Genomic DNA, 10987 nt, shown 5'->3' with positions numbered 1-10987 from the left:
AAGTCACTCCTCCTCTGTCCTGTGCTGCCAGTGATCACTCCTGATAATGAACCGCCCAACACCTAAGGGTTAAATAGGCAGGACTTGCTGTCTCAAATACACATAATACAGGCACTAATTTTTAAAAAGTGACACCTGTTAAGGCTGCTTGACTTCTTGGCTTTTAGTTATCATGTTCTTCTCTTCAACTTAGGTTACAAGAGCGTCTTTTCTGACCTGCCCCTCTAGTGACCAGCCCACTCATATGAGGCTCATCTGGGCTCCCCTTTGGCCACTTAATGGCCCTTTGGTGTGGATTCCAACCCTGAACCTTAATTATTTAGCCAAAGGTCACACCTGATCTTCCAGTTCCTAATTTATGGCAGACTAAAAGTGACGAGAATACGCTGCAGACACCAGATGAAGTTAACTTTTGCAGCACAGTGAGCCCGTGAAGCAGACTTGAAAGAGAAAGAGGAAGAAGAAGGAGGTGTAAAGGAGGCCAATACCACAGTTAAGACAAGCTGAAGTAATGCAAAGCATCAGCAAAACACTTCTGTTTATTGTCATGCTCAATCAGAAATATAGCACGAGAATGTTAGTAAAAATGTACTGTCAGATTTTCATGCACCTAATGCAGGAACACTTTGACACATTCAGAAATACACTTTAAAGAGTCGGAAGAGAGGAAAAAAAGCACCCTAGGGTCTGTATGGAAAATCAATTATAGTTAAAGAGGAAAACAGCTACCCTCTTTTAGCACTAAATAACAGATATGATCAATGTATTTTGTTCTAAAAAGGTGCGAACAACTTATTAAACAAAAAAGTTGTTGTAAAATGTTATTTCTTATCTTTAGGGATGCTGGCAGATGTTTCGTGTTGTTATTTTTAGCCAAATCAAAGCTATCTAATGTATAGGAATTTTTGGCTATTAATCTCAAAAGCATATTTCCTAAAATGTCAAACTATTCCTTTAAGATGTAATTTACTTCTGTTTTATCAAGGACCCAAAGGACTGCATGGCACAACTGTGCAGGAAGCACAGGTTTGGGTTTAAGCTAAAGGTCTTGTTGGCAGTGGTGCGTTGGTCACGTGTGCAGCAAGGTTTTCACAGGGACACGGCATGCATGGGATAGCGTACGTCTGCATGCTATCATAGTATATTATCATAATGAGGTAAATGTGCTATATAGTGGGATGCACATGCTGTACATAAGAACATAGTGGTAACTAGTAGTACAAAGCAATAAACTGACAGTTATTATCTTATAAAAAGGAATATCTTGTTATTTTTTTTAGAGCTGGTCTTGTAGTGTTTTAACTTTTCCCAATATTGCTTTATTTCAAAGTTCTGTGTTTGAAACATAAAAAAAAATCATTAGTGGCTTTTCGATTTGTTTTAACATTGATAAGGCTGTGCTTTGTGTAGTGTTTTGAATGTGTGTAGTGTGATTTCTTTTCTTTTTTTGTTGTGAAGGATGAATTGTCCCCTATGAGGTCGCCTCCTCTGTCTTCTTTTCCACATCTTCCTTCACAGCAGCGGGGAGCTTGTCTGCAGTTTCCCCCACCTTTACCGTTTCCTCCACGTTTTCCTCCGCTTTTACAGCCGCTTCTCCTGCTTTTGCAGCTGTGGCAGACACAGCTGCTTCCTTTGCTGCCTCCGGCTGCGTCTGCCCCTCTGCCTTTGCTTCTACCTTTACTTCTGCCTTTGCGTCTGCATTTGCTTCTACCTTCACTTCAGCACTTGCTGCTGGCTTTGCCTCTTCGTTCGCCTCGGGCTTCGCTTCCTCGTTCGCGTTGGGCTTCTGAGCGTCCTTGTTGGGGACGCTTTGTGCCACTTGTGCAGATGCAGAATTCTGTGCAGGTTCCTCTTTGGCAAGCGAACGTTGCTCACTCAGCGAGCAGGCCACATAGCCGACTAGCTTCATGAACTCCTCAAAGCCAACCTTGCCATCTTGGTCGCTATCCAGCTCCTTACCCATGTTGTCTATCGCTTCTTTGCTGTCTGTGTCCTGAATAGTAGGCACATACAATCATGATGATTAGTAACTCTACCTCACCTCTTACTGGTCATATCACCGTACATGATTAGTAAATGGCCCTCTATCAGTAGCTCCGTTTACATTATAATGTTGATCCGTGTCATTTCATCATACCGGATCACTTTTCCCATGTACTGGCTGTATATTACAGCAACATTTGTTCACAGTTAACATTTCAAAAATCTGGACAGGTTAAGGCTGGCCAGGGCTAACACAACACCATTGTCTGCTTTTGTGGAAGATGATTACATAATCCAAATATAAGCAACAATTCTGAGATTTCAACAAAGATTTCCTAACCGTGAGGATGTTTCCCAGCTGGGATGAGACAAGGTTTTGGAATTCTTTCTTCCCTAGACTCTCCCTTCCTTTGGACGACTTCAGGAAGACCTTCACCATGGTCTGAATGGCACTCTCCATGACTTCTCTCTCTCTAAAAAAGGGAGAGATAAAAACAATGATCATAGATAGATAGATACTTAGATGGTTATAATCACTGTTGCGTGCTGTTTGAGGGAAGTTGCATGGAGACAGTGTGGTTCAAGTGTGTTGCAGTAACAGGCACATGCAGTGGAAAATGAAACAGAGGATCTCCTCATTTCCATGCGCGTCCTTTTGTTTCAGGTGTTGAGCCTTGAGTTCCAATAAGGGAGGGATGGTGACGTGAGATAAGTGGAGAGTCTGATTGAGAGACAAGCTGTAACACACAATGGAAGTTCTGATCTTTGATAGGTCATCTGATCTACTGAAGCTACCGAGGGGACTGGGCTTCAGATTACCTAAGGGATTACCTAGTCCCTGTTTGCGCTTCTCTCCCGCTCCCCCTCTCCCTCATTCTGTCTTGCTTTTGCTACCTTGCCAGCTGTACTTGCCTCTCTCTTACCTGCTACTGTCTCTTTCTTGTTTTCACTCTGTTACCCCCTTTCACGCTACCAAATGGGACAATTAGGCCTGCTGTGGATTATCACTCTTTCATTACACATCAGCAGCCAATTCCTATACATTAAAACCTTTGCAGATGTTTGGAGTCTGACAGAGAGACTATCAGGACCTTAGATCTTTACAAACTCGTTCATATAGTCTACAGGCATTTCCCCAAGTTTAACATGCCAATAGGTGACACATGTTCGCAGAAATTCCATTCATCGCTGCCTGTTGAAATCACTTAAGACAGGAATTTACAGGCCAGTTCCGAGTTAGTCTGCCCCAACGCAGAGAGAAGATATGTTTAAGGCAAACATATTGCATGTCAACTTCAGAATTCAAATGTAGCAGCGCAAAGTACAAAACAGAAACAAACTGTTCTTTGTTTCAACAAGGAAGCTGTCATGCAGAAAATTAACATCATTAGTTACTAAAGTCTGTGCACTTTACAACACCCACCTGAAGTTTATGGTGCTAGTGTTAGTTTCAGCATATGTTAATTAGCAGCAGGCTTTGACACCATAGAGTGTTTTAAATCTAACACTTGCAGCTGACCTACTGCTCTGTATCTGTCTGACCTTGTTGTGCCACAACAGAGCGCACAATATAACCACACGTTTGCATGCAGGCGAGTGAGCACATCTCTGATCGTCAAAACAGCTGTCACTGAACAATAGTGGCCTAATAAAGTTACAAACAAGCGTGTGTGTGTGTGCGTAAGTATTTTCAAGGAAAGTTAGTTTCACCAGTTTTAAACTGCCCAGCTATGGATGAAGAAATCGACTGTTAATTTCTTGTTATGCTAAAACAAACAAACTCGGGCCTTTTAGGAACTTTAGGGGACTTCTTCCTCCGCTGGTGACACACCCTCCACAGCCTGAATGCACAAGAGCCTTAACTGCGTCCTACTCAAAATACATTTCTTCTATTTACAGCCTGACATTTCTTTCATTTCTCACATTCATTGTTCACCTACGACCTGCCGTAAGTCAGTATTGCTTGAATAGCTTCTAAAAGCGCGCACGATTTTAAACAAATATCCCACGTCAGAGCTTCACCTTGTTGGACTCGGGAGAGAAGGCACATTAATCCCCGCTATTTGCCTTAAAGGCCCCAAAACTACTGCGCAAATAATTAAATATGCAGGCCTACAACCAGAGGTTTCCCATTTCCCTCCAGAGCCCAGAGAGGATTGAGTATTGCGTTTCCAAACGGGCGAATGTGATACGGTAGGTGCGCAGAGTAATGACAATACTACCGCTAGTGTGGCATTAAATATTGAGAGAGGAACAAGTTAGGTTGTGGCTGTAAAATACAGCGCGCAGTCATTGTCTTTCTTCCAAGTTTGCAAATACAGAAAACTCAGACAATGTTGAATCCACATCGTCCACAAGCATGACGCTTTTTTCCAGGACTCATCCCAAATACCACAAGTAGACTAGTTTTGAATGTTTAAGCCAAAACAAATAAAATTGTCACAAGTGACAGACACAGCTATACAAAACTCCACTCAGCAAGACAAACTGCCGCCTTCACGGGCCTCTCGATTAAAAGCATATTGTGCGCAAAGGTGTAAAAACCGGCACCAAAAATCGCTCAAAAATGCATTTTTACGCGCGACCCGGATGCCTGGTTGATGTGTCACGTTAAAGCCCAATACTGTCACTCAGAGTTACTTTAATTTTTTGTACCATTTGGCATTTGGCAAAATGGTCGGCATCTGCCTTAATCATATCAAATATATTTTCCAAGAAAAGGAGCTCATGCTTCAACCCCACACAGTTTGTAAAAGCTAAAATGTAAACGCACATGAAAGCAAAACAGCCACTAACTATAATGATTTACTTCTTTTTTTTATGGAAGTGCAACGTGAACTCAAAACTTCGGTAGAGTCGAGTCATTGAAACCGTCCCGCAGTCAGACAGCGGCCAAATTTCATGGGATGGCTCTTGCGAGAGTTTATCGAAACGTGGCAAAAAAAACCCGATGAGCAAATAAGCTGCATACACGGAGGAGATCACTAAAATAAGCCAAAAAGTACCCTTTTAACTCACCGTTTACAGCCTGCGGGACAAGAGAAGTATACAAATGTGCGCAAATTTGAGTTTCTGCCCTCTTCTCCACCTTTCTACGCTGCTTTGCGCCCAGAGAACTTGCCAAACTAGTAGGACTGCAGAATCTCTTCCGTGATTTAGGGTTTTTTTTTTTTCTGTCCTTAAAACTTTTCCCCCTTCACAAGTCAGAGGGCGTGTACCTGGAAGAGAGAGAGAGCGGAGAATTGGGAATGTGCAAGAGCGCGACCCCAACTTTCGTGAAAAGGGAGTGAAAGTGTATCAAAACACTTATACTCGGTTTTTATTGGAATTATCTTTGGCTCTCTAGCCAGCTGTTTCACGTCATGTGTGATTTGTTCAGTTTCACGCCAACTAGGCAGGCTTGTGGCTTGGAGCGGCTTCATCTGCTGGGACGAGGAGACAGGGCGGGTGGGATTACTTCATCTGCACACAGCTCAGGCGTTTCCCAAAGTATTTCACTCACTAAAAGTAAAGAAAAAGCATAGCGATACCCCAGAATCTTGCAAAATTTTGCGGGAGGATGTGTCTTAAGTAAAACAGACACACATCTGTACGTCTCCCAGATAGCAAGTAAACATTGAAACAATGAATAACACACAAATTGGCACAATTTTACGCACCCACTTTCTTTGACTGAAATAAAAATGTAATAAATAAATAAATACTTTTTAACTCTTTTAAACTAACAGAATAGGATAAAACTTATATTAGGCTGAAAATAATGGCCTGTCTCTTTTTCCTGCTGACACTTTGGAAATGTGAGGGTGAGGCGAAGGACTCTACTGAACATACTGCAGGAAAGCTAATGTGGGTGGCAAATATGGTTGAAGAGGTAAAGCAGTCTTTCCAGATCCCCGAAAGAGCTTTTGAGACTTTGAAATTTTGAATTTATGCCACAGATTATCTCTTACTAAATATCCCCTGCTCTGTGCTGATAAGTTCTAAAGAAGCCTTCACATTAATGCTATCTGGTAACGCTCTGGACTTCAAACCAAAGGGAGTTGGTCATACAGACAATTCATTTGTGTGTTCCAACTTCATTTTGTCTATCACTTTGGAGTTGATGACTCATTGCATCATTCCTCCCACACTGGCACCTCAATCTGTGTAACTTGGATACAAAGGTCACATTTATTAATCAGTTAAAGATCATTGTTCTCCAAATCAGTTAGCATAACCTCCTTGTGTCTCTCTGGCAAAATTAAAACAGGCCTATAGGCTATAAAACAGCTGGGGAGCTCGCCAACACACATAACTCTGTCTAGACATTGGAATTAATACAAAGTGACCGTAACACTAAGAACTGCCAGCTGAAGAGGCACATTGCAATTAAACTGCACAAGCAAAATATAATAGAATGATTTTGCAGACTACTGAGGCCACACTGATGGACAGCAAAGGCTAAGCTATGCTTTTACATCATCCCTGCTTAATGCTTGGACAAGCAGCTTTGTACAGGTATTATAAAGCACTATGCAACAAGATATTGTCTGGATGGTGTAGTTGTAATAGTGGTAATGCATACTGGATTACAGCCCCCTAAATCAGGGTTGTAATACAATGTGGGTGGCTGGACATCATATAATATAGTGAATGAATGACAGGAGGCAGTGCTGGTTGTTGTTGGTGGTTTAAGACAATCAAGCCTTTAATTCATAGTTTTCTGTAGTCAACAAATGGTTAACTGAAGAGTGGCACCAGCAGGGTGACAAAAGAATTCAAACGGTCTTGAACTCAAAAGCATAAACTGAGACGATTGGCGTTGCACAATCAGCTCACTTTCAGTCTCGATTGACAGAAAGCGACGAGCTCTACTGACTGAAGCCTCCCTGCTTGCTCGCCAGTTTTCCGATCAGCTGCCAGAACTCGGAGAAAGTCAGCTCCCCGTCGTTGTTTTCATCCAGTGAGCCCATGAGCTGGTCGATGACAGCGGGATCACTGGCATTCTGCAGAGGGTGATCACAAAGAACAGTTCAGGATCAATACAATATAATGATCTCAGATGCAGTATCATCTACTTTGAAACACTGTCCTGCCACCTAATGGTTGAATGAAGTAACAAAAACACCCGAAAAGCATTTGTAGGCACACTCACAACATTTCTTGATCATGGGGAAAACAGCTATGAAAAGAGCTCAAGCCCTGTAAGTTACTATGGCCATTGGGCTATAAAACACATTAAATTACTACATTATATATGCAGCAGAAGTGTTTTTCTTGATATTGTACAGTTTATAATTAATTTCATTCCACTTTCACACCGATGCAATCCCAAATTACAAGATTACACTCCTTACAAGAATCAGCTGACCACGGTTTGATCAATTAATAATTTTGTTATAATCAAATAAATGTATTGACAATTTTTCAATTCCACTGTAAATACAAAATCAGACATTACCTTATGATGCAGATGGTGATTTTGTATAAAATGTTATTATCAGAATCAGAATCAGAGAAACACATTAAGTGAAGTTAAAAAAAAAGAATTATGTCACATGATGTACAGTCACACGTTGCATGTAGAATTAAAATGCACAGTATTAGAATTTGATAGCAAAATTATAGTAATATATGTTACACACACAAGTGTTGAATTTTTACATGCAAAGTGTGTATCGTGTTGTATAGAGTACACGTGATACAACATGATGAGGGAGGATTTTTCTGATTGGCTGCCAAGGGCGTAATCTTAATATTTGTCCACAGTGCTCAGCATCTTTAAAAATGTCTGGTGCCAAAAACTGATTTGCTACTTAAATAACAGTGGAGATACAGCCCTACCAGTGGAACAACAAAGAGCGACACGGCTCCAAACGCTGGGGTGGTTGTGGTGGTTCAGGAGGTAGCGCGGGTCGTCTACCAATCGGAGCGTTGATGGTTCAATCTCTGGTTACTCCAGCTTGCATGTCGAAGTATCCTTCGGTAATATGTTAACCTCAATGCGTGCAGTGTGAATGTGTGTGCATGTGTGAATGTCATACAAGGTGCTTAAGTATAGAAAGGTGCATGTATGTTTGGGTGAATGCTCAGAGTAGAAAAAAATGCGCATTTGCCAAACAGATCAATGCCACAGTTACAGTTTCTTTAATATCTGTGTGTAGGCTGCTCAGGGACACAAATAACAAGGAAAAGAGGAAGAACAACTTAAGAGTCGCACCTTGACATAGTTGGGCAGCTGAGAAGCCACCAGGTGTTGGAACTCATCCTTACTCAGGGTGCTGGAGGATCCGTCTTTCCCAGCATATGTCTTGAACTGGGTGACAAGGGTTGAGATAGCAGCTTCCATGATGACCTGCGAAATAAACAAGTAGAGTGAATGTATTTCTCACACAAGAGCTTAAAAAAAGAAATGCAGTAGGAAAGAAAAAAGCATCCGTCTTACTTTCTGTGTCTGCAGTGCGGTGTGTCGCAATAAGTACCGAGAACCTTGTCCCTTGACTGTGACCATCACCTCTCCAAATATATACGCTTCATCTTCACGACTGATGCAAACATCAGCGGAAAACATTAAACCGTTCCCACTTCTCCCCCAGCCTGCCCTTATCTGCCTGATTCCACACACACACACACACACACACACACACACACACACACACACACACACAGAGAACAGAAAACAGCCATTCTGCCCTACAAAGGGCAAAACTGTACTAACGATAGCACAAAACCCATTTCAGTTTGCAGAGCAAGGCATTTAGTGGTAGCATCAGGCCATTCTTATCAAGTGACCGAATCATGCATACCTAAGCAGTAATTAGTTTATACAAAACATGACTCAAATAATATGGTACAAACACACAGTGTCATGCCTTTCCAACTGCACTAAGCTGATTAAACTTCTGAAAAAAGATTAAAACAGCATTTAAACTTTAGACATTTTATCTTTTTCCCCCTCAGCATTTTACTTGTCTTTCACTTCCTCAGGATTGTCTCAATGTTTTATAGCTGAAAATCGGTCTGCGCTTTAATGACCCTTCCAGTCATCCTTTTCATTTAAATGAGATCACGTCTCCACGATGGACATGTAAAGAGGACCCAACTCGGAAGGAAGCACAAATGTACTGAAACATTTCTATAATGACTGGTATGTAGAATTTAAAGAATGGTAAGCTTTCACTGTGCGTGTCAGGTCTGCGACTGTCGTATCAGCGTGAGCAAAGTGCGTTCGTGCCTGTGAACGTGTAGCTGTTGAGTATTTTTTCTGGGTGTAAATGTTTCAGTTTGCAATCACAGCTGTGATGATAGATGCCTGTCGTGCCAACACTTTCACTTCACACTCAGAATGAGTCAGATATCGTGCACACACGGCATCTAAAGACTTCCAGTAAGCTGCGTATCTGGCGTTACGTTTTTCGGTACAATTTCAAAAATGCTCACAGGTCACACTGATACTGATACTTATCACTGTGACAAATACTAGGGATATAGGCAGCAATAGTTGTACACCGTATAGACATAAGCACTGTGCCACCAACAGGAGCTGTTCACCCATGGAAACCCATGCAGTGAAACTGCTGCCACACAGTTTTTGTGCTCATGCTAACGCCAGAGGATGTTGTAACTTTATGCAGAGTGCCACTTTGTGGATGAGTTACTGTTGTACCTAAACACTTCCAATAAGCAAAGTTCATGTCCGTAAATATGTCCCTTATTTACGACACATACTTCATTTGGTATATCAGATGCCCTTCCTGACACCCAAGGGATTTGCTTCTCCTCTCAGGGTTGAACTGGGGACCTTTGACTTGTTAGGTGAAGAAGTGTAAACCACTAGGGCCACATGCTCCTAAACACCTCCACCTTGCAGTAATGCCATTTACAGTTGCTTGTGGAATATGTACAGGAGTATCATATAAAAAGAAAAACGTGTGAATATTTTGAAACAATAGAAATGATTAAATAAAGACATTGTTTACGTATCAAGGGTGAAAGATTTATTGAACTTAATATTGATCTTGAAAATGAGGACATAACTGTTGATTGGGGGAATAACTAGAAATTGTCCAGTGATCAATTACATGCATGTTTGAGTCAGGTCCTACATTATCGGTAAGCACAGAGCTTTACTGTTGTCCCACAAACACAAAAATAGTCCTCAAATATTCATTAAACTCTGCTTCATTAAAAGATTCATCCATTGTGATTAGCGTTCGTCTGAATCCTTTGGTCTGGACACCTTCAAAAAGACAAAACATACTTCTCCAAAACTTAACATCAGCTCAGTCTTTTATGTGTAAACTCTACGACATTCATTCAAACAGCAGTAAAATTACAAGTCGCGTAAACTTGCTTTTCTTACTAATCTTTGCAGAAGCTGATAAAATCAACTACCTTTCGTCTAATCAAAAGGATTTGTAATATAATAAAAGGCACATAAGCAGGAGCTGGCAAGCTAAATTAATGAAAATGTCACCATTTTCACATTCAAAGCATACAGCCCGGGATAAAATCTGTGGTTCTTCTCATTAAAAATAAGAAAAAGAGATGCACTGTAGTGAGACAATAAATAAACATGAAATCACTGCTGAGAGAAAACAATCACAATCTGTTCAACTTCACATCCACAAATAGAGGGAAAAGTCAAATTTCACTACAATCAAAACACAAATAAAACAACTATTTTTTCACAATTTTAAAGTAATTCTGAAATATATTTTGGACTTTGCTTTGTGCTGGTTCACCTACCTACACTAAAATAAAATTAAAAATAACATGTTTTTTTTTTTCGTGCTTATTTATATCACCTAAAAACAACAAAGCTATGTCTAGGTCACTGTCACGCATGCCACTTCAAATCTATGCGTGAGAAAAAAGGAAAAAAATATGTATGTATGTATGTATGTATGTATGTATGTATGTATGTATGTATGTATATATATATATATATATATATATATATATATATATATTTGTTTTGTTGCCAATTTCATTTTGGCAAATTAACAGATTAAGTAAATGAAAC

The 10987-nt window shown here is 40.6% G+C and overlaps 2 protein-coding genes across 2 annotated transcripts; both read right to left on the bottom strand.

The window, feature by feature from the left end:
- Positions 1–521: 521 nt before the first annotated feature.
- Positions 522–5226, bottom strand: s100u (S100 calcium binding protein U). Its single transcript, XM_026157378.2, has 3 exons — positions 5002–5226; positions 2324–2456; positions 522–1993 (listed from the first exon to the last, which is right to left on the bottom strand). The coding sequence occupies exons 2-3, from the start codon at positions 2441–2443 to the stop codon at positions 1472–1474; spliced, it is 642 nt and encodes a 213-aa protein (XP_026013163.2). The 5' UTR covers positions 2444–2456; positions 5002–5226; the 3' UTR covers positions 522–1471.
- A 1410-nt stretch (positions 5227–6636) lies between these two features.
- On the bottom strand, positions 6637–8694 carry s100a11 (S100 calcium binding protein A11). Its single transcript, XM_026157388.2, has 3 exons — positions 8408–8694; positions 8183–8317; positions 6637–6968 (listed from the first exon to the last, which is right to left on the bottom strand). Exons 1-3 carry the CDS (start codon positions 8531–8533, stop codon positions 6834–6836), a joined length of 396 nt encoding a protein of 131 aa, XP_026013173.2. The 5' UTR covers positions 8534–8694; the 3' UTR covers positions 6637–6833.
- Between the last annotated feature and the right edge of the window lie 2293 nt (positions 8695–10987).

Source organism: Astatotilapia calliptera, chromosome 22 (assembly GCF_964374335.1).
Source record: "Astatotilapia calliptera chromosome 22, fAstCal68.1, whole genome shotgun sequence".
Lineage (NCBI taxonomy): Eukaryota > Metazoa > Chordata > Actinopteri > Cichliformes > Cichlidae > Astatotilapia > Astatotilapia calliptera.
This window is presented reverse-complemented; position numbering and strand designations above follow the sequence as displayed.

Bases quoted from the DNA above. Each gene is read 5' to 3' on its own strand.
- s100u (XM_026157378.2), bottom strand. From the start codon at position 2,443: ATGGAGAGTGCCATTCAGACCATGGTGAAGGTCTTCCTGAAGTCGTCC. The intron at 1,994-2,323 runs GTTAGGAAATCT...CCTACTATTCAG, and splicing joins AGCTGGGAAACATCCTCACG to GACACAGACAGCAAAGAAGC.
- s100a11 (XM_026157388.2), bottom strand. From the start codon at position 8,533: ATGTTTTCCGCTGATGTTTGCATCAGTCGTGAAGATGAAGCGTATATA. The intron at 8,318-8,407 runs GTAAGACGGATG...TTTATTTCGCAG, and splicing joins CCGCACTGCAGACACAGAAA to GTCATCATGGAAGCTGCTAT. The intron at 6,969-8,182 runs GTGCGACTCTTA...CACCCTCTGCAG, and splicing joins AGCTGCCCAACTATGTCAAG to AATGCCAGTGATCCCGCTGT.